The sequence below is a fragment of the Triturus cristatus genome, chromosome 6, assembly GCF_964204655.1.
Source record: "Triturus cristatus chromosome 6, aTriCri1.1, whole genome shotgun sequence".
In the NCBI taxonomy this organism is placed as follows: domain Eukaryota; kingdom Metazoa; phylum Chordata; class Amphibia; order Caudata; family Salamandridae; genus Triturus; species Triturus cristatus.
The window spans coordinates 1,752,514,249-1,752,540,115 of record NC_140589.1 but is presented as its reverse complement, the minus strand read 5'-3'; the positions used below and the strand labels follow the sequence as shown (position 1 = coordinate 1,752,540,115).

At 41.4% G+C, this 25,867-nt stretch overlaps 1 protein-coding gene across 1 annotated transcript in view; it reads left to right on the top strand.

The window, feature by feature from the left end:
• Positions 1–22,945, top strand: part of CAPN13 (calpain 13) — a 582,342-nt gene extending 559,397 nt beyond the window's left edge. The window contains exons 20-24 of the mRNA XM_085609938.1: positions 1,906–1,981; positions 10,328–10,444; positions 12,636–12,691; positions 15,864–15,915; positions 22,810–22,945. Of these exons, the coding sequence (XP_085466064.1) occupies positions 1,906–1,981; positions 10,328–10,444; positions 12,636–12,691; positions 15,864–15,890 (276 nt within the window). The 3' untranslated portion in view covers positions 15,891–15,915; positions 22,810–22,945. The remainder of the gene's footprint in view (positions 1–1,905; positions 1,982–10,327; positions 10,445–12,635; positions 12,692–15,863; positions 15,916–22,809) is intronic.
• The last annotated feature ends 2,922 nt before the right edge of the window (positions 22,946–25,867 follow it).

Sequence of the window (25,867 nt, the reverse complement as noted above, 5' to 3'; positions counted from 1 at the left end):
AAAAGTATGCGTGGTAGTGGAATGCGTGGTGAAGGTGTTTCTAATGTGAATGAGTGTAAATGCGTGCTAGTGGTATGCGTTGTGAAATGTGCGATATACAGACGTGCGTGGTGAAGGGAGGCGTGATAATGTCATACAACCTTTTTGAAGCATATGAGTGTTGGACTTAAACAGTTTCTAACCGTTTTTTAAACATTTTGAGGTGCCACCTTTTGCCGTTTGTTGGTTTATTCCCTGATATGTTTGCACTTCATATTCAAATGAAATTACTATTTGCTTTATGTGTGTAATGTGTTTATCTCTTTGTACATGCTTTTATGACTATTGTGGAAATCAACCATTGATGAAGATGATGATGCACTTCAACACCAATAAACCCAAAAAAGTGTGGGCATTCAGCTACCCTAATTTACAATCCTAGAAACCCAGGGAAATTGGCTCCTGGCCAAGGTATAAGCAAGTGCATTACCGCGACAGGAAAATGAAAGGAACACCCTAATATTTAATTGGGGGTAATGAATCGAGATTATCCCCAAGAAAAAATATTTTTGCTTTGCAGTAAAATACTGCTTGTCCCACATCTCATTTGCATAAAATGTGCTCATCCCAACTCTCCCAATGTTTTAAAAGTGTACGAGAGTGAATGGAACATATATTTTCTGGAGTACTATCGAGCTCCATTCTGAATTCTTATCAAATTTAAAGTTTGCTCCAAACCTAGGAGTAATCCTTGGGACGGATTCTTTACTTCTTGCTGACCTTGATGAATCAGAACGACAGTTCTTCAAACCGCTTATGGCCCTTTATAAGCACAATTCAATGAGACACCTGAGTAGAAAGTTATGCTCTACAGAAACCCAAGATGGAAACATGGCAGCCTCCTCTCTTGACTGTAGGAGAAAGGCATCAAGGGCCCTAGGCAGACAAAGAACATCTGGGGACATAGGACAAACTTTGAACCATGATCCGACCTTCTAGCTTAAAAAATGTTCTGTAGAAGGTAGTTAAGGTGCATTGGACTCACAATGCTTAAACTTACAAAGTATTTTCACAGTGAACAAATGGATGAGTCATTAGTTCAGTAAGAGCTCACACTCAGCGCCTTGAGACCCTCACAGGTGAGTAGTCGCACTTTATAAGAATCCTGATTGAATCCTGATTGATTGATTGTTTGACTTGCCGTAACAGCTTCTTCTGTCTCACAATCATACATTCGCAGCAGCTGGTGCATTAACATACAAGCTGCCGAAGCTGCTTTTCAGGTATTCAGAATCATCAGTCCTAGGTCTCCATTTTAGCACCTTTGAGAACACTCCACAACATACATTTCAGCCCCAATAGTGTATAGTTCATTGCTTAGCACATCTTGTAGAAAGAGATAAGAGAACACTTCATGGCTTGAAATACTGTTTGACATCTTCCACAGACTTTCTGCACAACAAGGTGAGCTTATGTTATGTTGCAGGGAAGGTTTGATGTCAGGCGGCACATGTCCTAGACACAAAGTAGTGAACCTGATGGACCCTGTTATTTAGCTTCTCATTTTCTTAAAACAATGTGCAAGAGATTTTCTCACTGTGGCACGACAGGTCTGTTGGTTTATATTTGTACTCAAGGCGGACTAGATTGGCGTGAGTCAAAGCAGCAGTGTAAGTTATCATGTTCATGGACATTGGCAGGGTCTGGCCATATGGACAGCATGCTTTGTCAAAATGGCTGTGTGCACTCTGCCATGAAACATGGGGGATTAACAGCACTTCCAGTAAGGTCAAAGCCACACAAAGCTCTGCATTGATTTATGTATCCTAATAAAGGCCTGTGAGTGCACCTAAGAGAGTATGTAAAGTCATCTCTCAAAAAAACATATAAGCTGTTCATTCTGGTTGTTCTTTTTTTCTTTTCTAGAACATTTTCAACAGCAATGTGTACCAGTCCAAGTCCATCGATATGTCTGGTTTGCAGAATGCAGTTCAGGAAGCAGGTACAAAGTGCATTGCAGTGTTATTCTGTTTCCACCAGCTGTCGCTGATAATGTGAGGACAAATATGTAATGATTGCCTAGGCTGCTGTAATGAGTGGCACTGTTTTTTTTTTAATTTTTGCAAGAAAAAATGAAACACATCACAGGAAATTCCTGTTTATGCTCCCCGCCATGTGTCTACAGTGATCCATTTATCAGGACCAAACATTGTTTGTTAACATAGCTTTATTATGTAAATTAAATAGGTGCATAGTGTGTATATATCTGATACACAGACTCTTTCACTCCTCCGTCTTACTTTTAGCCAGGCACAACAACTCCACTTTAACATTTGGATGCTGCCTGGTTTGGACTCCTCTCAAACCCTGAGGCCAATAGTACACTGAAAGCCCCTCCTTCCTTGGAGCTGAAACCAGCAACCACCACACATGCTCATCACATCATTTATACACTTCTACACAAGATGATGCCAGACTTAGAGTGGTTTATGCCTTGGATATTATCAGAAGTAGCATTGTTCGAAGATGCAACACTGGAATCAATAGATTTGAGAATCTGCCTATTGCCCTATTGATTCCAAGCTTTATTTCCTCTCCGCTCCAATATTGCCATGGTCACTTTTTCCCATATATTTACCAAGAAAGTCCATGATCTCCTCATGGTGTGATATCCTTTTGCATAACCTTTATATGTGCCTCGAGGGGTGATGGTGCTGAAATGGAGACAGTTTGATAGAGGGGCTCACAGGATTGTCTCTGGACTACATGCAATAGTTCAGTCCACATTCAACACTGCAAGGGACAAAGGGCCTGGCTGAAAGCTGCTGCTCCTTGTTGGTATGTCCATTCCATCCTCCTTGACAATTTCATACTCACCTCTCTCAAGCTTTGCCACAATGCTGTTCGCAATTCTTTAAAGGTACCAAGCCACTTCCTCTCGGGCATGCTGCTTCACAGGTTAAACTCATTTTCCTATGCCCACTTTTTGCACTATGTCATGATAATGTCCCAGTAAGGAACATTGATGAGCCTAGCCAAAAAGAGCAATGAATAAGAACACTGAGGGCACCCATGGCCTTGAACACACAGGAAACCCATGATCAGCAACATCAATTGTGAAATGCAGATTATCTGTCACCCCTGTCACATTACATTACCCCATGTAAGAAGGAATCACTTCCCATATGTGTAATGTACTCTTCAGAATCACTACATTTGAGCATCACAGTATGTCACGTGCACACTACTTGATATGTAGATGTACCACACAAACTACCCATTAGTCTTTCTATTCGAGGTTGGGGTCAGGTCTCCACTTTTGACACTCTCATTCTGAGGGTTGTTGTCACTGGTGATATTCTGAAAACAGCTGCTGGAAACAGACTTCTTGGCCCACGTGATATGTCCATTTCCTGCATTCAATAACTCTTTGCCTTAAGTCAAGCAAGACCAACACGTCTCTTTCCGTTGTTTCTTCTGATTTTTCTTTTTGCAATTTTGTTTGCCCTGATTTTCCTTGTCATTAAATTTTAGACTTTCTGCAACAAAACGGCCCCTCTCTTACTGTTTCCCCAATTTGTTCCTATACTATAACAAGTGTGTAATGTTTCTTTTGACATCCGTTGTGTGCTTGTCCTTCGTTAGCTGCTCACCACTCCTTTGACCCTACCTCCTTCTGGTGCTGTGTGATTGTCGTGCACATCCCAAGCAAGGCTCCATAGAACCACATTCCTTGTATATATCTTTCATCTATGCTCACAGTTCATGCAACAACATAGGTGAAGTTCCTAAGGAACTTCTGAATCTGTCTAAAGAAGACCTCTCACTTGACTTTGTGATATGTCTCATGCAGGTTCTTTCTCTTGCTACTTATCATAACCCATCCTCTTACCCCTAATAAAAATCCTGGCCAGAACAATTAAAATTGCAAAATCAAGAAAAACTGAAAATGAATAATACGTATTCAAGAAGTTCAGGCCACCTACCACGACCCAATAACTTGTCAGCAAATTCTGCTTGGCAGTGTCCAGAAAGAATCACACAAATTGATACCTTTGTAAAATAAAAAAGATGCTAAATCTATGGAACATCACAGATTCCATTAAAAGTGACTTAAATGCAACATAACATCCAATGACCTTTACCACGAAACATATTGTTAAACTTAGAGCCCTTCCTAATCCAAGGCTCTTCCACAGAGTCTTCTTCCACTGTCTTACTCTCTCTTTACATGCCCCTCTCTTTTTCCCACTCATTGAACCGGTCTCTGTGGCGATCTGTCGTATTCCCCCTTCAATCATATTTAATCTAAACCCCTCCATTCCTTTTCATCAGCGTTAGTTCTTGACTCACCTTGCAGTTGCCTGTCTTCCGGTCACTGTCTTCACTGCCTCTTCGTATCCTGCAACATTTCATTAACTATGATTAGGCTTTCCTGTTTTCAGTTTCTATTTTTGGTAAATTCTGGTGGGGTGTTTTCAGTTTTTTCAATACCTTAAAGAAATAGTGGTTATCAGTGGTTACACATTTCCGTGCCATTAAAAACAATGCAAACAGTGTTTTTCCGGTGTTTATGGAACTTTAATTTAATTGTAATTATTGCTTGCTTTCTGCACTGATGAGGTATATGAGGTCCAAATAAATTTTTACTGCACCAGAATGGACTACAAAGTCAATAGCATTCTTCATTAACTCTGAAGAAATTCTGGTGGGGTGTTTTCAGTTTTTTCAATACCTTAAAGAAACAGTGGTTATCAGTGGTTACACATCTCCGTGCCATTAAAAACAACGGAAACAGTGTTTTTCCGGTGTTTATGGAATTTTAATTTAATTGTACATTATTGCTTGCTTTCTGCACTGATGAGGTATATGAGGTCCAAATACATTTTTACTGCACCAGAATGGACTACAAAGTTAATAGCATTCTTCATTAACTCTGAAGATTGTAAAGATGCTTTCAGCATACCGTCTAGCAAGTGACAAAGATCTCTTACAGGGAAGCACTTCAGCTCAGGTATCGATTTTGAAAGACCATCATATAACTTTTTCACATACATAGCTGAATTACTGCAAATACAAACAATATCACTCCAATCTTTATTGAACTTGGTAGGAACTTTTTACAGCTGCATTCCAAGCGACACTGTGTTCCATTTTTACCAAACGTCTGTTGTCATATTTTCACCACTATCCCAGATGCTTGGTGACAACATTCTTTTCACATATACCTGTCACTACATCTTGCATTGAATGTTTAAAGCTTGGGGTGCTTGGCAATTCACTTGCAGTCAACACTGACTCACTAGAAAAGGGGGCTGATGTATCAAAGGATTTCACCCATTCTCCAGCCTTTTTACCTATCAGTGAAATCAAATGTAGCCAAAATATCAAATATGCTTTTGATATTTCCAGATTCTCTACAATTTATAAAATAACGAAATAAGACCTAAAACATGCTTCTAAACACTGCATCTTTAGACCAAAGACCACAAAACTGAAAAAAGCAGAAGGAAGAAGAGACAATGTTTTAGTGACATCCTTAAACAACAAAACTCAAGCAGAATAATGTTAGCCCAGTCTTTCTTGATGCTACATTGTAAAACAGTTACATTGTATTGGCCCCTTCAGGAAGAAATAAAAATGTCTCTTTCACTCATCTTTTCCTTTCTTTGAATGGCACTTAGTTTGCGGTTGCAAAGGTGTTTTTTCAGTGTTTATATGTTTACACCGGTGATGGCTATTTTCCTTTCAGTGGGGTTTTATCAGTTATTATAGGTTTAAACCTAAAACCAGATAGCCTAACTATGATAAGTCATCTTGACTGCCAGGGTACCGTTGTTACTTGGCTGCCGGGGCACCGTTGTTACTTGGCTGCCGTGGCATCATTGTCACTTGGCCGCCACGGCACCGTTGTTACTTGCCTGCCAGGGCACTACTGTAAGAGAGAAAGCAAGATATGGTGTTGCTCGAAATGTGAATTTACCTTGAAAAACCAAAGACAAGAGGTGTTTGATTAAACCAACTGTTCCTGTTTTGCCAAACACTTTGGTCAAGGGAACAGTTACAGAGTTGGTCAGGGTCTGAGGACTGTCTCATAGTGCAATCGTTTTGTGTGCTATTACATACATTTCGTGGAGCCTCATAAACCAGTTAATAGATTTTTTTAGGAAGAGGAATGTGGGCCTAGTCATGGATCCATAAAGTATTTCCACCTGATTGCAAATGCAGGTGGGTCTCGACCTTGCGTGGACACAATGCGGGCCAGTGGGTAGGTTCTCCATTTGTCCGGCATGGGGAGCACGTGATCACTGCATATGCTGTGTCCTGTTTGGCTGAGTGTTCCTAACTTCATGTGGCATCTAACTTTATGGTATTTTAGGAACATGCGCCCCTTCGGCCATACGTGCTTTATTGGGGTCAATCTTCCCAGACCATTGTGGTGTCGCTGTCTATCTGTGGGATTTATCTGGGTTTTTCCTGTGTGCGTGTTTGTCCTGCTGGTTACGGGCCACCCCACCTGTGATCTTTCTCAGGCCTATGTCTCAGGACCTGCCTGAACACATATTTCTGACTCGGGGTTGATGGAGAGGTCATATCGAGTGATTTTGACTACAGTGATTCGATTTTGTTTTCTTGTACACATGGATCATTGAGTACATCGGCTTTTTCAATATTAACATTGGAAGACGCTTTCTATCAATCCAGTACAGGTGTGTGATAACATTGTATAAGACATAACTCAGACGCAGCACAAACAGCACCTAGAATTCTCTCTGTGCACAATGCCAAACCTGTGCTCCAGGACTGCACCCAATGTTTGTGCCTATTCTCAAGACATAAAAAAAAACGAGATCTGCTGCCACCAATGTGCACATTATTCAGTTTGTGGGGAAAACAATGGTTCTTTGGCCTTGGCATTTATTCGAAAGATGTCCCACCAATGGTGTAGCAGATCATTAAACAAGATAAAATAATGTTTTAATTTTGTAGAGAATTAGTAAAAGTCATACTACATTGTCCATTGACAGTCAAAGAAAAGCATCACAAGAAACAAAAGTACCATCTCCATGGAAGTGAATTTACAAAAGAAGCCTCTAGCTGTCCAAGGTGTTTGAACCGAATCACAATGCCCCGACCTCCTTAATCTAGTCTCTGTTTTATGCACACAGTATTCACCTATCATCTGCATGACGTATGTGAGAAATAAAAAACGTAACCACTCTTTTGACGCACCTACACTTTCAAGGCACTGCATAACACTAGCACCTACACTTTCAAGGTACCACACAACACTGGCCCAGCTTACTTCAATCATATCTGCTTTCACAAACCTTCCAGATGCCTCTGCTCAGTAGGACTCCTATTTGCACAAATCCCACTTATACGGAAAATCAGATCCAGTGGTCGAGCCGTCTCCTATATCGCTCCTAAAACATGGAACGACTTCCCTCTGCACACTTCTTGAATTCCATATAAAGCTGAATACTTGGCTTTTCGAGTAGTACCACTGTGCCCTAGGAGTGGCTAGGCTAACTCCTGCTCAGCGCCAGGATACCCTCCCAGCTGATAGTGCGCTCTACAAATCTCCATAACCAAATCAATTCGAGCACACTATTTACCAAGCAGACTAATTTGAAGACCTATCTTTCCTATGCATCCCTTGGCCTTGCCAGATATCTTTTGCTGGGAATGGCGAACCCTGCCTGCAAACTGTCTTGATGTGAGCTGGAACTAAGCTTCCACAAACCCTAAACAATCTGCCTGCTAATAAGCAAAATTAGTTTGTGCAGAATATCTGGCGTATCATTGGGAGCTTTTCTCCAGTTGCAAGGGTTTCATCAGAGAAGTGCACATGGTGCATGTGCAACAACACAAGAACAGTATAGTTAAAACAAAGAAATTGAATATTTTATTGAGTACAATGACATCAAAATGAAGAAAATTGTGTAAAGTTTTTTTACGAAAGCAATATCTGTTCTATTAAAAGCAATGGTCCCTTCTCTTCACCTTCATATCTGTCAAACTCCTTCCAAGGTCTGCCCAGGTGGAAGGAGCTTCTAAAGGCTGGTGGTGCAACCCAACTGGTGATGATCATTCGATTTAATCATGTCAGTAGTTTAACACCCATTTCAAAGCACAGCAGACTGCCTGGTGCCTCAGTTAGAATGAATATTCCATACATTTATGAAGTGTACACAAAATGAATACAAATATACAGAGCTGTGTAAAGCAAACACTGGGCACTTATTTCTGGACTACTTCCTGATCTGAAGAGTACTGCTCAGCAAATATGGATGTCGCAAAGGCAGTCCTGTTTGCAGTGCTCAACATGTACAAGAATGAGTGCCAGTGCTCAAAGCTCCACTTAGAAACTGGTGCTATTAAATGTCACCGCACCGAATACCAGGTGTCTGTGAGGTTTCCCGAAGCTATTATTTGCCTATTTGCATTACTAGTAGCGTAGTCAACACACTTCGACCCCTAAGCCAGGGAACCAGATGATGTCAGTCAGTTGAGCACAAGCAGAGGTTAACAAGCAATGGCGTGGTGCACAGTGGAACATGCCAGCTGAGCAGAGGGAACCAAAATAAACTATGACAGGTTAATCTGCTGATCCAGAAACCAAAGGGGCCAGAAGAGCATCAAGACTGAGGTGACACAGACAAGAGAAGAGTCTATGGAGACATGGACAAAGGGAGACAAGGTCATGGGAATACACAGGGTAGATACAAACACTGGAAGACTTGGGAAGGCACTGGGGAGTTAGGAACACTGAAGAGACACTGGAGAGATACAAACACTGGAAGACTTGGGAAGGCACTGGGGAGTTAGGAACACTGAAGAGACACTGTAGAGATGTAAACACTGGGATACTTGAGGGATATGTGGAAACACGAGAAAACAGATGCAAGAAACTCAAGGAACATGGAGAAAGGGAGCAATGAGGAGACAAAGGAAGGCATTGAGAGTCACAGGGGAGGATCAGACACAAGGAGAAACAGACCCAGGTAAACACTTTTAGATATGAAACTCTGGAAAGGCAGGCACTGGAGTGTCATAGATGTATGGAAACACTGGGAGACACGGGAAGATGCCGTAGGACACTTCCATGGGTAGACATAGACACACTGTAGCACCTGGAAGAATTGTGGAGACACAGTTGTGGAAATATAAGCTGCTCACTACACTGACTCGTTTCTGCCGGGAACACCACAACCAAGCAGTGCTACATGGTCATGCTAATGGCAGGACTGTGCTGCACGTTTAAATATGAACTTGATAAAGAGGGTCTTTCAGTGCTGGAATTGAGCAGACAACATCAATGAACCTCTACAAGCACTTGTGAAAAGGCTCATCTTTAAGGGGTATTCTGAAATTAATCTGGATACATATGACTTTTATATTTAATGCCGGGATATTCCAAAGGGAAGGAGCCAGCACACATACAAAGTAACATTCATCAAACTATTATATCAGGAAGGGCACATTTGAGATAACCTTCCATTTATTTGGGTTGAGTTTAGCAATTTGTCAACAAAAGAGTTATAACTTTGCACTTTTAATGTGCAGGCGGGGGACTGTGAGAGATTGTCCTCTCAAAACAATGCATTTCTATCACTGTGACAGTGTGTAAATCTCAGTCAAAGGTTCACTATTTCCTGGGAACTTAAACATTTGATACCGTTGCCTGGTGAAGTGCATGAAGGCTTGGTAATATGAAGACATTTTGCTACCAGCCACCACATCATAAAGCATGGGGCAGTGGGTCAGCCCAGTTCAGCCTCTGGCACTGTGAGTGGCAAACTTTTCCTGATCAAAAGTACACATCCGCATAAAAAGAAGAGCACTTCAGGGCCAGGACTGGTTGACCAAGACTTTACCAATGCTTGTTTTACCCATGCTTTATATCTTTTTTTATTTCTTTGTAACTATCCTGTGTTTGAATTATATAGTAACTATAAGTAAATCAAAGCCAATAGGGCCTTTTCTGCGTGTTAATTAATTTTGCTGTGCTGTGAATTAAAGCTAAAAAGAGTTTCTGTACCTGTTTTGTGTGCAGGTACCAATGAAAAAAGTGTCTGCACTGGTCTACTAAAAATGTATACAGTGGTTAATTTATTTAGAAAAAGAATGTTTTTACAAGTACATGGCCACCATATTTTGTTGAATGGTTTCATTATTCTTCCTTTTATTTTTGTGCCATACGCTTGCAACAAAAATTAGAAGGAAATTGACCCTTTTGCCTTTCCTAATGTTTGATATATCATGTTTAGCAACAATATTTGTAAGTCATACATCTAAAGTTTTCATAATTATATCATTCCATGTCTTTCCCTTCTGCTTGTAGGACTTTCCGTGAGCAGTGATATGTTACGCCTTCTGCTTCTACGATATGGTGACTCTGCCAAAAGATTAAACTTCACGGATTTTGTGAGCTGTATCATTCGACTTGAAACTGTGACCAGTAAGTGAAGCCATTGGTCCTGCTTTCTATATGTGGTTTACACGTTATTTACAGAATGCATATGAAGAATCTTAAAAATGATGCACTCTCCGCAATTTGCAATCCACGCCAAATAGAACTTGTTGTGTAAAAAGAGGTCATTTCAAATTGTTTGTTGACTAGTGGTCGGAAATGCAATAGTGCAGTTTGGAGTATTAATATGGTGTCTCAGTTAGAGAAAGGACAATTGTGACCAGTGCAGGCAGGGGCGTGAATCCGCTTACCGAAAGCATGTCCTCTCTCCAGCACACACACTAAAGGGTCAATTACGATGTCGTCCGGAAGGCTCCGAACGGCATTAGTTTAGTCCGAATTCGATTCGGAACCCGCCTTTTGGACTGACCTACCCATGTTTCCCAACGAGCTATTATGATGGCTGGGAAGCGTTCGATCTGTCTGACTCTGTTCCGAAAGGCCAAGTTGTTCGGAGCCAAATCGTAGCGGTCTACGGAGCGCATTTCCAGCCGAGCGATTAGGATGTCGGATTCGGACATCCTTTCCGAATCGGTTGTTCCAAAACAAATCAGCTGTTGGAATCTGGCCCCCTTCCACCCAGGGACCTCCGAATCGGGCACGTGAGAGTACCCATGGGTCCCCCTACCCATGGATGCACTGTGTGGCAGGCACCATGGGATGCCCGCCACAGGGTGAAGGTTTTCCGCAACCACCCCCTTTGTCAATGGGAGCCTGTGTTCTTGTTCGGAACACAGGCTGCCATTGAAGTCAATGGGAGACCGACCGAATCGTATCCGTAAGCATACTAATGCATCAAAATCGCTCCGTCGGACTCCCGGATCCGAGTCATTCGGAACGCATTCCGGAACCGAATCGGTCAGAATGCTTTCCAGACGAGATCATAATCAGCCCCTAAATCTCAACTAGAGGACCCTGCCTGCCTTTGGATGGGGGTGGCAGGACCCTGCCCCCCCCACAGGAGAGTGAGATTGTGATTTAATCTCTTTGCAGAGGATGCACAAACTTTGTACCACGCCACGTGTCATACAATTACCATGGCGTTCTAGATGACCTTTCCCCATGTTTCTGAATCTTAATATGGGATAAATGTTTGGACAAAGATGCTCTGTATTTTTCAGCTGCCTGCATCCAGCAAACATGAGGGAACACCCATTCACATTTTGCACATGCGGAATGCGCCCCCGGCCAATGCGCATGAGACAGGCGGCCGCATGAGGTCCTGCCCTGAGTGCACAGTAAGCACTGGGGGCGGGGGCACTTTTTCATTCCTGCCCAAGGTGCCTCATGTCATCAACAGAACTTGAGTCCACTGTAAAATGGTAACTCCTAACCCATAAAGGGCTAGATTTCCCCCTGATTTCCAGTGACAAGATTTTTCCCAAACTTCTGCATGGCAAGCACTGGCAGTCTCACCAGCCTGGCATGGAATGGCGCAGATCCGCATCTGCAGACTGAAGCCAATTTGCCCTGATGCTAATTTTTGCTAAAAAACAAATACTTTACCTTGGGAATTATCAAAGTCAATAAGGGCCACGTTCCGCCTGTTTCCACTCCGTGACACGCGTTCAGTCACCCTATAATTATTATTAGAACTAATATTTGGCTTTGCTTGCTCTGGCAAAGTACACTCCAGATTGAGCGTCTGTTTCCCATGGACGTCATTTAGGGGTCGCCAAGGGTCGCAGGTGCTACCCCTGGCACTGCTTTTGCGACCCCTGGTCTCTGAGGTGGCAAAATCAGTGCGTGGAATACAAGGGCAGCTCTTCCTAATGGACACTGGTTGGAGCTCCACTTGCCTGGTTTCTGTCATTTTCTTAAATTAAGCAAATAGTGAATAATAATATTCACTATTAGTGTAATAAAATGGAGTACATTAGCTGAAATATATGACCCTATCTGGAAGCTAAGGTAAGTAAAAAATGCTGTTAAAAGTATGTTGTATGCATGCTTGTGGGTGAGAGTATCTTTATGTGCACGAGAGTGTCTGAATGCGTGAGCATGTGTGTGTGTGCTAGCGCTGGCATTTTGATCAATTGATATCCGTGCTATTTCCTTTTCATTGAAGGCTGCCGAATGTTGAAGGTAGGTTCCAAACACTTATATCAAAGATTCATAATGCATCTTATCTGTCGTTTCTGATGTTTCCTCAGTAATATATATATTTTTTTCTGTTTAGAAGTTTTCCGCAATTTAACCAAAGATGGCAAAGGGATCTACTTGAGCGGAGAAGAGGTATGAAGGGAAACCTATTTTTTTTGTTTTAATAGCAGGAACTATTATGAAAATCTTTCCATCCCACTCACCGTATAAATTGTAGCCAGCTAATGATTCCATAAGAGATGCCAAATTTTGAATTAAATCATTTTGATATGTGATCGTATTTATGATATTGCAATAGAAATAATCGGTCAGTTGCACGTCTGTGGCTCAAATGATTATATAGTAAAATGCACGTTGAAATCAGAGCCGGTGCAACATTGTACGTACTTTAATCACATTGGTTTACACAGTGCTTTACATGGGCAGGTGCTATCCAGCACTGAGTACCTGCAATACATGTAATGGGAGAGTACCAGCACTTCTCAGGAGAAAACAAATTCGCTGGATACTGAGTACCTGACCTTCCATATGTCCATTTAAAAGCTGGGTTTACAACTCAATGTTCACTCGGTCTGTCTGCTTAAGCTTCCATCTCCTAAGATTAGGAAGCAAGAGATAGGATGCTTTGTTGTAACTAGCATGCTAAAAAAACAATATTGTGCATAAAATCATTGAAAATGTGACCTTGAACAATGGTTCTTCATGTGAAATGTAGTTTACTTCATGAAAATAGCTGGCTGATGAGCTACTACCAGAAAGACCCATTGCTTAGGGCATCTCTGAAAGGAGTAGGGCACCACTGCAAAGTGACACAAAGTGGTGCTAAGCCTTAATAAAGTATTTAGAGCTATATTTATGGCAAAGTAACGCAAGCAGAGCAGCAAGTCACCATGCTGTACTGCGCTACGCTACGGAGAGAGGGTAGGAATGCAGCGCATTTAAAAGATATATGGCACATTCCTGTCTTTTCCTTGCGCTGGCACAATGTGCTTTGTTATGCCACCACAGACACCCTTGCACAATGGTGCCAAGGGTGACTGTGTTGCCTGCTGATTGTTTTTGTGCAGGAAGGGGCACTTTCCTGCACAAAAACAATCCTGAGAGGTATATTCCTCTTTCTATGTGTGCTGCAAAATGCAGCTCACATGGAAGGAGGAAGTAACAAGGAGAAATAAAGATATTTCTCCACGTTACTCCTCTCCTGGGAAGGAGTATCTTTTTGTTGCATTCTTAGGACTACCACTTTTGGTAAATCTGGGAATGCGTAAAAAACGATGAGAGCTGCTTAGGGACAACCACACAGCGGCCGTGGAACACCTTCCCAGGGCACAGTAATCAAACACAGTGGTTTCCTTTGCATTTAATTACTCCAGATTTATGAAGCCACTCAGGGGCACGCAAGGTGGCCTTGCGTTGTTTCATAAATCACATTTTTGACTTGTATCATGCTTGCACCATGTTGCCTGGTGCAAGAGCGATGCAACTCACCTTATAAATATGGCCCTAACTTTCTCGCACAAAACCTTTTTTGAACTGGAATGTTGCCCTTAAATTAGCGCAAACAGCGCTTTCCACTGCTTTGCACTACTGAACTTCGAGGGGTTGTTCCATGGATGGTACCTGTTTTTCTTACACTACCACTCATAGTTTTTAACGCGAAGACAGATTTTCAAAGATTGTCAGACCTGGTTTTAGATTAAAAAACATAACACCTCCTGGAAGAACACACAAAGTCAGAAAACTTCGTTAAAATGTCTCTAAACATTTCATTCCACCTGTTGCATGTGACTGCACTGTATACCACACCTCCAATGTGTGACATGAAATTGTCTAACCATAACTATTTAATCTATTTATTTTGACGTTTTATGTAGCACACGCTTGATCTGAGGCCATTGGAACTCTTTATAAGAGATCCCGACTAGTTAAACGGGTGTTTTTGAGGCGCAGGGAGTTTAAGTGAATCTGCTGAGAATCAAGGCTGAGATTTGACCCTAGTTGCTTACAGTGCTTAATTTGTAAAATATTAAGTACCAGGGCTCTGACCAGTGGCCACTGCAGCTTGCACCACCCATCGCCCGTCATTGCTGCCAAAACAACTACTAACCATCTCTCTCGCATGTAAATGCAACAGTTCAGATTATTCCAGGTCCTCAAAGCTAAAGGAATGGCTGGGGAGGCAGGTATTAGTAATTTTTTTTAATGTATATTGTTTTCCTAAACAACTGTTATACTGTTCATCTCTAAATTACATGAGCAGCACCACCTTGTGGCAGACTGCCCTAAGTGTGGTGTTGACAATTAGGTGCCGGTGCAGAACACCAGAAACCAATTAAGTGCCGGTGCTCAGCACCGGAAAGCTCTGGCTCAAATTAAGCCCCTGTTGCTTAGTTCAGAAAGTCGGCAACTTTAGCCGCTAGGCTACACACCTCCTCACCATACAATACATGATTTTGTACTGGAAGAGTAGCCTTTCAGTCAATAAACATTTTCTAGACTGCATGCACAGCACATTTGCACTATGATAAAAAGGTGTGTGTGGAGCCAAGGAGGCCGTTTGTACACCAGTGCAGGGGAAGAAAGCAGCACCCGCCTATAGTTAGTAAATACAGCTCTGTATTGCTCTCTCTCTTGCAGTGCAGCGCAGTACAACAACTTAAGTTGCTGCACTGTATTGCACTATTTTATTTGAAATCTTCCCCAGTGGGTCCTCCACCTCCTGGTCACTTGGAGGTGCATCCCGCATGTCTGACTGTACACAAAGCCTGCAAGGCAACACTGGAAGAAGAATGTTGTGGGTTCTTATTGCATAAAAAATACAAAAAGCTGTGCAACTTGTAAAAAACAGGCCATTTCAAAGCAATAAGGACATGATAAATGTATTAACTTGCTTTCCATTCGGTGCTTCACACCACTCCTCTACCTAATCTAAGTGCTGTAAAATAACAAACATTATAGTTGCCCAATGCAGTGCTAACTGCTGACTCAATTTACCAACCTCAGATGAAAGGCTGAGTTGGTTGGCTTGGCTGATTGTTGAACTCAGGAACAGCAGATCATGCATTCCTTAGTGGATAACGTAACTCATTCAGCTTTGGTGCCATGATGAGGCATGGTTTCACAGTGTATATCTTATCATCTGCAAACCTAATGGAGGGGCTTCCTTACAAAGCCCATAGGTCTGGTGTTGGCTCCCAGCCTTTTAACTTCTCCAATGAGTTAACTGCATAAAATATGCGTGTTATTTTATGTTTAACTGTGTTGAACTATATTTTTAACTAGTGGGTTGCCTTGTGCTTTTCAGTGGATGCAGATCATCATGTCAAGCTAGGAGATGGTGGATTCATTTTTTGCTGGTAAGTAACCAGATGAGGGAAAGGACAACCTTTTGGCATAGGCCTTAAGAAAAAGCAGTTTGTATTTTTCATTTTTCAGAGACCTGTATCACAATGTTGAATCAGATTTTCATTAAAACAAATATTGAACGTTTAGGGTTCACAGACAATCTCTGAACTACTAATGATTGGAACAGTTATATATCATGTGGTACAGAGTAAACCACCAGAGGAATGCAATGTGCCTGATTCACTCAAATTTTTTGTTGCAATGTGAACCATGCACATGTTGCGCAACAGCACCAAATTATCATGTTTTGATGGTTCCCATTGGTTTTCATATATGTTGTGCACAAAATGTACACAATGCAAAGTACACACAAAGTCTGCAAATCATGGCAAAATACACATTTGCAATTGCTACTTCTTGTACAAGTGCAAGATGCAGGTTTTGAGTTTTGGGACTCATCAATCAGTTGGGCATTGTTCAGTCTCTGCTACAAACAGTTTTTGCTGTCTGTAGGTAGACTAATGTTTCCAATACATAGCATTCCCTTAGAGTGGGCTTTGTTGCCTATCTCACTTCTCTTTATTCAGTGACATAGCTCTCTATTCTTGTAATTGTCCTTCTCAGGAGCATTTAGGTTTCACACTGTTTTGACTAAATGATTTGTCTTTCTACTGCTAATGTCAGATCATGTTTGCAGTGCATGGGAGGGACTACTGTTTCCCCCTTTCTCTCTCTGCTCGCTCTCCCTTTTCACTCATCCCCCTTTCTTTTCACCCCCACTCAACATCCTCTTGCTACCTTAGACTCCAGTTTTGTTACTTTTTTTGTTACTTTTCCTTCTTGCTGCGCTATTGGGGGGTGGGGTGGCAATCTGTTGGGACGGAAAAGTCCTCTGCATGGTAATGGTTGTGCACCCCTACCCTGAGTGCCCAACTGTACTGATTCTGGATCCCAAATGCTGATTTTTGTTGTCCTAGGCAAACACGGATCATGCGCATGCACCATATCATAAGCCTGTCTCATAGACTGCGGAGTTGTTGGACCAGGAGGGGCACCCAAAGTGCTACCCTTATAGTGGTTACTGCCTTCACCAGGACTTAAGCAGCATACCGTGTAGTAATTAGTTGGAGTGAGCAGGTCCTTTTTAACCTGTGCTGTTGAAGTGAGGCCTACAGGCTCATTTACTTTTAAAAGTTCAGCTGCTATGTGCTTAACTCACCCTTGGCCTACATCAGGTTGATGTGAAGTGCTGTACAGCACAAAAGTGGTGACTCTTCGTTAGTTGTATGTGTGCCTAGGAAGGGTACAATACAAGGATAGTGCAGTAGTGAGCATAGTGTATGCATGTGGTGAATGTACATGTGCCTATAAGTGGTACAGTACTTGAAGGATGTAGTGCTGTACAGTGAGTGCAGAAAAAATGCAAGTGCTGGGTGTATGTGTGCCCATGTGAGGTATAGTACATAAAGGATACATTGCTGGGGAGTGTGCGCATGTTGAATGTGAGTGCTGAATGTATGTGTGCCTCTGAATGGTTCAGTGCATGCAGGATACAGTGCTGTGCAGTGGGTGTATGCTGCATACAGGCAGTGAATGTTTATGTGCATGTGGATGGTACAATACATGTAGGGTCCTGTGTTGCATTTGGGAGACCCACGCCTGCATGGTGAAACATCAAGTGGAGGTAGATGAATTTGAGGATTGCTGCATTCCTGTAAGCTAGGTGGGACACACACTGAAGAGGGGAGGACCAGGCCTTACCTGTATACTTTAAGTGCTCTTTGATTCAGTGAAAAGTCACAAGGAAGGGGCCTGGGCACATTTCAGGAAGGAGAATGGTCTGATAAGAGAATCATAAAGAGTAGGGTTGGGAGCCCTGGGATAACCTTTTGGTGCACATTTCGCTTTGACTGACATCCAGATGTGAGCTCTAGTCACTCCAATAGCCTGTGTTGTGGGACTATCGGCTTCGGAGACATGCTTGCTGTGACAGACTGCCTTTCAAGAGGAGGAGAGGCCAGAGGAGCATGCACTTCAAAAGAAGCAGAACCACAACATAAAACATCAAAGACTCAGGCCCTTAATCACATTCGGTGTCTGAAAATGGACTATAAGAAGAGGAGGTTGAGACCCTAAAAATGTAATCTACCAAGCAGCCAGATGAACCTTGTAAGGAGGGGAGGCTCTGCAGGACGTCTGCCTGTGACCAAGACTGGGGGCCAAGGCCTGCTAATATCCCTGCGGGGTCCAAGACCAACTGCCCTGGACCACCAGCGCCTGCCTGTATACCAAGACCAGTGTGTCCTGTGAGGAAGAGTAGAGAGGTGGTGGGAGCAAGGTCCAGTACAGAGCCCTGTCAAGTGGGCTCCCTGTGCCAGGTGAGAAGAAACGGCTGCTGCACTGACCGGGTTGTTGCCCGCGTGTAGGATTGAGTTGCTGATCTGCATATGCAGAAGCAGTACTTGGACCAGTTGCTCAGAATGCATAGGCCGGGCCCCAGGACATCAGGAGTAAAAAACCTAAATCCCCACGGTTGTGCCCAGTAACCCCTGCATGCATCGTGTCCCTCTGAAAAGGGTTCTGGCACCTTCTTAAATATTGTTTCGACCATGCTAGTAGACCATGGGAACATGCACACACCTTTAGCATGGGCATCTAGAAAAAGGTGTTTGTTTTTTTAAACAAATCTTATTCCAAGATGGCTACTGCAGATGTGGTCCAGGTGGCTATATATGAATGGGATACATAAAAAACAAAACAAATTGCATTAAAAGATGACCATTGCAGAATGTGAATGCATTCTCTGCATCTACCTAAGACAAAAAAACATTACTACATTCAATATGTATCACAGCCAAGACTGTTTGCCTTTGATATAGTTAATTTCCTTACTTGTGCATGTTTAGTACAGGGTTCAGTTCTGAAGCACAGACAAATGGACCCAATCAATTTTTTATCCTCTAGGAATCATCAAACCTGATTTATTTATTTGTGGGTGTAGTCCTCAGTTAGTTACAGAGTCGGTCGTGGGCCATGTCTTTGCCACTCCGTCTCTCTGTTATTTTGTTCGGAACTAATGAAGCTCTGCCACTAGTTCTTCCAAGTTTGTAGGCCGACATTCTTGTTCCCTACAAATGCAATCTAGATTATGGAATGTTGGTCCACCGTGTCCCATGTTTCATCAAGATAGTGCCACGATCTGCATGATTGTAATTTTTACTATTTGAATGATTAATTAATGGCTAAACAAAAATTAGGACGGAGAATGGTGATGCAAATAACAAATATACATTTTGGAGAATTTTTATTTTAATGTGGGTGATTCTACCAATTAAGGTCAACGTAAAGGAGTGTCACAGCTTGAGAAGGATGAAGTTTCTTTCAAAAGTGGTTTGTGATTGGCAATGGCATACCGTATTTGATCTTTAGAGGTAGAAACATACCTTTATGCTGATATATGCAAGTGTTCAATGACAGTAGGGTAAATAAGGCAATATAAGACAGCAATCCTCTGTAGCTAAAGGTACACAAACTCTTTCCGCCATTACTAATTTGGCCAACATTTCAGAGAAAGATAGTTGGATCTGAGGGAAGTGGTTGTGGTAACAGTTCTGATGACCCTAATTGTGCATTCTGGATTTTAAACAATTAGATTATCGACAACCAGCTTCACTCAGCTGCTACATGTGCGCACTTATTTTTTAAACATAGGTTTGTTTGCAAAATTATGTTATTTTGAGTTAGCCAACACTAGGTAGGTCCAATGTGCTGCAACAATGGGATCATATTCATAAAACAATGGGCACCTCAGTAACCCTGGGACCTGGGCAGTATAGTAATAAATGAAACAGTGGTCGCTGAAAGGGGAAGTGTGAACCTCAACTTCCATTGATAGCTAGTAAATAACCAACAATATATTGGTTTTACTATAAGACATACAATTTTATTTAGTTGCACTACATTCAGAATCGTAGGAAGACGAACTCGCTGAACTCTGTATTCAAATACTAATAGAATTAAAGAGGTGTTCCCAAACGACGCAACCATGCAGTAAAGTGAAGTAAGTGAGTAAGAAGTGCACCAGTGCTATACAATATATACATAAATCGTGACTGTGGAGGATGCACAATTGTCTGATCTAGACGCTAACATTGAGTGGCTGGCTCCTGAATTACTTAAAAACTGTACACTACTATTGTGTCAACATTTCGACCCTCTAAGGTTATTTGTACATGGTCATCATCAGGACGAAGGATGGGAAACACCCATGGGTAGTGTTTCTCTAGCGAATGAACAAACAGTGTATTCAGAAATGGATCCATAAATCATTGGTCAGGAAACCCAATTGGGTCCAGGACTCATCTAACACCAAATAAATTATCCTTAGGATATTTGAGGACTTCGTGGGAGAGAGGGGTCCATTAATGGTCCATAGCTTGTGGAATGAGTAAAGTGACTTGGTGGTACACACAGGAAAATGCAAACCGCTGGGGGGGTGTGGTATGCCTGCAGTTTTCAGTATATAGTCTTGGGAAATGAAACCCTAATTGAGTTAAAATGATTAAGTAAGTAATCGGTGTGCTGCAACCCAAACCAAAAGACCCCAGACTCAATACAAATTAAATTTGATAAAGAACATCGCCTAAATCTATTTGGACTATAAAAAAAGAGTAAATCAACATGTCACTGATTGTCAAGTGCATAAATAAGCGTACATGTGAGTCAAAAACATAACACCTAACCAATTCGATTAATTTCGAAAGCAATCAATCAATCAGGGGATTATTAAGCGCGCAACCCACCCGAGAGGGTCTCAAGGAGCTGGGGGAGGGGAGCAGCTCCAGTCAGTTGAAAAGCCAGGTCTTGAGGGTCTTCCTGAAGAGGTGCAGGGTGGGGGCACGTCTGATGTTGATCGGAAGCTCGTTCCAGGTCTTGGCCACGATGTAGGAGAAGGATCTACCACCTATTCTTGCTCTGCGGATGCGCAGAGGTTCGGCGAGGGCGAGGTCTGCGGATCGGAGGTTCCTTTTGGGTACGTGGAAGGAGATTCTGTCGTCGAGATATTGGGGTCCGGTGTTGTGGAGGCATTTGTAGGCATGGGTGAGTATTTTGAAGGTTATTCTCTTCTCGACGGGGAGCCAGTGGAGGTTAGCAGGTGATGGGGGATGTGTTCATGTTGAGGGATGCCAAGGACGAGTCTGGCTATGGTGTTCTGTATGGTCTGGAGTTTGTGGAGCAGAGACTTGTTGATCCCCATTTAGAGGGCGTTTCCGTAGTCCAGTCTGCTGGTTATGAGTGCATGGGAAAGCACCACATCTGTCAGTGCATGCGATAGCAGCAGGCAGAGCCCGACAGAAGTGTCCGTTCTGCTAGGAAGCAGGAATGGAATCAAGCAAAATACATGGTCCCTATATGTCTTTTGCACTTCCTGCATGTCTCTGTCGTTTGATATCTGCTGGAAAATGATCTAGCCGATGACTTGTGCATTAAGCAATTTAAGAATTCTCAATCTCAAATAAAATTGTGCTAATTTGTGATTATCCCATTCTTATTATTGGAATGCTTTGTCCATGGTATTTATTGTATTGTACTATTTTATTTTGTTATTTGGCTTTTTGATTTAGAATCTGATCTTCTTGTGTTATATCTGCCTTCTGATGTCCAGCTATACTTGACACTGTCAAGTCCAGTGTTATACCCTTTATTTTATTTTTATTTTTTCCTAAATTGATAGGAATATTTTGCAGGGTTTATTTTCGAGGAGCCCACCAAGACTCCCCTAGCCCCCTTAAGAACTTCCAGATCTAACTTGCTTAATGCCTAATAGGGTACTGTCACCATTCACTTCATCGTAGAGGAGCATTTTATCACCAAAGCGCTGGCCCTACATATGCTTTGCTTATTTTCTTTTGGTCACTGATGAGGTTGAATGCAGTCTCTGGGCATCCTTCTGAATTGTTCAACTTCACATCCTCCTTTAAGGTTTGTAACAATTATCAGCCTAGTTAAGCAGTAGAACTATGGTTTTCTTCTTTCCCCTTGTAAGATTTATCTGTTATGCCAAGAAGAAGGATAAGTGGTCTCAGCATTATAGGTTTTTTTCAGCACTCCCTTAAAAACAGAGGAACAGGAGAGAAGGCTAAAGATTAATGTTGTAGTTTAATATCCAATCCAATATGGCACAACTTTTTAAATCACTAGCTGGATGTTCAGTCTCCTGTTGTAAAGTTGTCTGGATCAACATGCCAAAATATCCAGGTTGTAACACAATAGTGGCATCATTCGTCCTCTGCAGTATATGAGCACTGCTCTGTCTCACCGGATGACCATGTACGCAAGGATGCTGCCTAGACACATATGGGTTGCATTGCTACACCTGATAGGGCAATTTGGAAATGTATCTGAAAGTGGACAGCCACATTACTTCAGCTACCATCCTAAGCATGTTCTCAGCTATTACTAAAACAATAACGAGAATTACAAGAATGGACATTTAAAAAATGTTTTAACAATTACTCTTTAGCTAACTGTGGAATAGGAATAGATAATGCCCTCTGAGTTTTTATTCTTTCCGCAAAAAGGGTGCGGCATTTCTGTGCTTTCTTGTAGGGCCTTGAACATCTCTTGTAGGGCCTTAAACATGGCTCAAATCTGTTGTTTTAACACGCTTGTCAAGGAATTTGTCACTTGAAGTTAATAATTTGTCTCTCAATACCATGCTGTTTCGCATTCTTTAAATAGTATCCCTTGTGCAAAGGATGCTGGTGTCTAATAATACCTGAGTGTCAGTCCTGGCAAACTGTAATAAATATATAAGCATATTCCATTAGAAACTTAAAGGTTTTTAATCACCCTGACATTTGCTATATTTACTCTCACTCTTTCTTTTTTCATTTCTCCCACAGGTGAACAGCGCATTTTCTGAAGATCTTCAAGTCTTGCAAAAACTTGGTTCATCTACATAAGATCTGCATAGCAGTGGGGCAGTACCTCTCCCCGTTAGATGCAAAGGGACTTCTCCTCTGGACTGTGTCACACATTTACCAAGGAACATACTTTTAACAGACGAAGGAAGCAGCAATTGCACACATTTCAGTCACTAATAATCTGTATTTTTATGTGATGGTTACATGCACGACTCTTTAATCTGTGTCAAATTGAGGGAAAATTCTAAAAGCCAGAAGGCAAACTGTGAGTGCATTTCTCTTTATTGCATTGATACTCCTGATGTTACAGAAACAATACCGCTGTATGAGAGGAGATGCCACTGAATGTTGATTTGGGACTAAAGAATAAATAGTAAAGGAGAAATGAAAGGCACCTTTTACAAGCACTCTTTCCAGTGAAACACTAAGTGCATTACTGTAGTCGGCTTCACATTAATTCACCTTAATGAGGGGGATGATTGTTGAAAGTTTTTACTAAAGTTCTCACTAGAGATGTGGCAGATTATCAAAGGTTGACTGTTGGAAAATGGGGTTTTAATTGAGGAGGGTGAAAACCCTTCTCAAGCAACAGCCACATCCTTGTCAGGGTGAACCACAAAAGTCACAAAATTAACCTGTGCTTAGCCTTCTGGTAGCTTGGCACAAAAGCAGCCAGGCTTAACTTAGAGGTAATGTTTTAGATATTTATGCTGCACACAAACAGGAAGAAAGTGAGTACACCAAACAAGAAAAATCCCAGATCAAATTAGAAAAGAAGCAAACAATCTAATAAATAATTTGAAAACAGAACATCAAAATTCCAATCAGTAGAACCGGAGTTATGAATTTTTAAAATATTCAGTAAAAAATAGTGCCTAAAAGATCAAAGTGCCAACCGCTGGCATCTAGTCAGACGAGACCGGGGCGAAGTCAAGCGTTATGTCTGACCATGATGGATCGTGATTAGGATACACAAAGTGTATTGGGCCCGGTCTCGAATTACCTTCGGACTTTGAAGAAATTTGAAGAAAACGTTGCTGAGAAGGTATGTTCAAGGGACAAGGCACCTCTTAATCTGTTTCTGAAATTCCCTTTCTTCCCCTCCTGGGTCCCGAGATATCTGGGGTGACAAAAGGCTAGTGAGAAGTTGTTTGTGAGTGCAGGAGGCAGTACCTATTGAAATGCAAGTGTGGTAGGTGACAAGTCAGCCCCAACCCCTCCGGTCAATACCAAGTTCCCCTTTGTGTCACTGTCTGGGAGGATTACACAAAGACCAACTTTCAACTACAACTATTCATATCACCCAGGACACAGGTTGCAGGCACCAATTGGTTGCAACAAGAGAATGTTAACTTTCTATAAGTGGCATTTTCTGAATTGTGACTTAAACGCCAACTTTACCATTAAAGAATATTTTAAATTACAAATATTTTGAGACCAAATATGACATCTCTACCTGTTCCCAATCAAAAGTCAGCATGTATTCAATGTAATAAGGTAAACCAATGTTATCCTACGGGATGGGTAGGCCCCACAATAGTGAAAAATGAAGATAGAAGTTTTTCACAATCAGGACAAGTGCTATAATTGCTCTTAATGAACCAATCATTTTTCAACCAGAATTCTGTGTTTAAAGGCTCTATTTTCTATGTTCCTCTGAATTTCAAACTAGCATATAGAACAGTCATTACCTCTTCTATGGTGCAAGTCAATTTTACAGCAGAGACTCCCAATTTTTTTTTTAATGCAAGCATATACTTTACTCTTTATTCATCACCAAACCAGAATATGATCCTACATAGAATCAGAAATAATTTTAAAATCTCAATAAGTATTGTTTAACACGCTCTTATTTGTAATAATTTCCTCAGATTTTGCATACAATAGAATGTTTTTATTTGAGACTCCGAGAAAAAACCTTTGCCAAAGTAATTGCTCTATCATCAATACTAATTTCAGGCCAACTTTTCAAATTGTCACTCTTCGTATATGAAGGTCAATTAATGTTTTTAGACATGAGTGTTCACACTCAGTGTTTTTGATAATAAAGCTTCCAAAAGAAGATAATAAGACTAAATTCCTTGTCTGTTTGATATGTGCCATTTTGTTAATCTAGTTTAGTTGGGGTACTTGATAATACAAACCTAGTTTCAAGGGACAACAGAAGGACCACACTATGGAGCATGAAAAGAAAAGTAATTGAGTGACTTTTCATTTTGCAATCTTAGTATATAGCTTTATTTAAAACAGAGGGAGGAGACATTGTTTCTTCTCAGGTTTGGAAGGGCAACAAGTAAGAAAGAGTACTTAGAAGTGAGAATTTTGGCATGCAAGTTTGAGTAAATGGTGGGTTGAGAGTTTCCTGGTGATTTGATAAGAGAGGAAAAGAGAGACCACAGAGAGAGAGCTTATTTCATAGTTTGGTTCTTTCTTTGTAACACAGTTGAATTTCCTGTTTTGTAAGTTTCTACCAATATTAATTTTACTGAATGAGAACACTATTTCTTTTTCAAAAATAGGATTCTATTTATTTCTTTTCAGCTGGAATACTTATAATTATTAATCACAGTGGAATGCCACAATTCAAGAATACAATATTTTTTCAAAAATCCTAAATAACATTCATAACTTTAAAACAAGCTGGACTTGTTTACTAAACATATCAAAACATGTATTTACCACTTGGAAATATATTGATGGATAAATAGTCCACTTGGGACAATTTTTTAAATTATTTTCAGGAAACAAATTATGCTTGTTATATTTGACCTTGATTTTGAATTAGAAAATATTTGCCCTTGTACATTGGTCTAAAAAGATATCAATGCCAATTAAGGAAATAGTGTGGTTTTTACCTAAATGTTTTGCCAGCAGAAATAAACATCTGCACGTGGCTAGTGGTCATATATTTCATTGTTTGGTGGGGAGGACTCACTAGATACTAAGAAACACCACTTTTTACCCTTCCCCCTATGCTATCTTGGAGTCCATGAGATAATATGGTGTCTAAGGGGCATATCGGCAAGGGCTGGATATA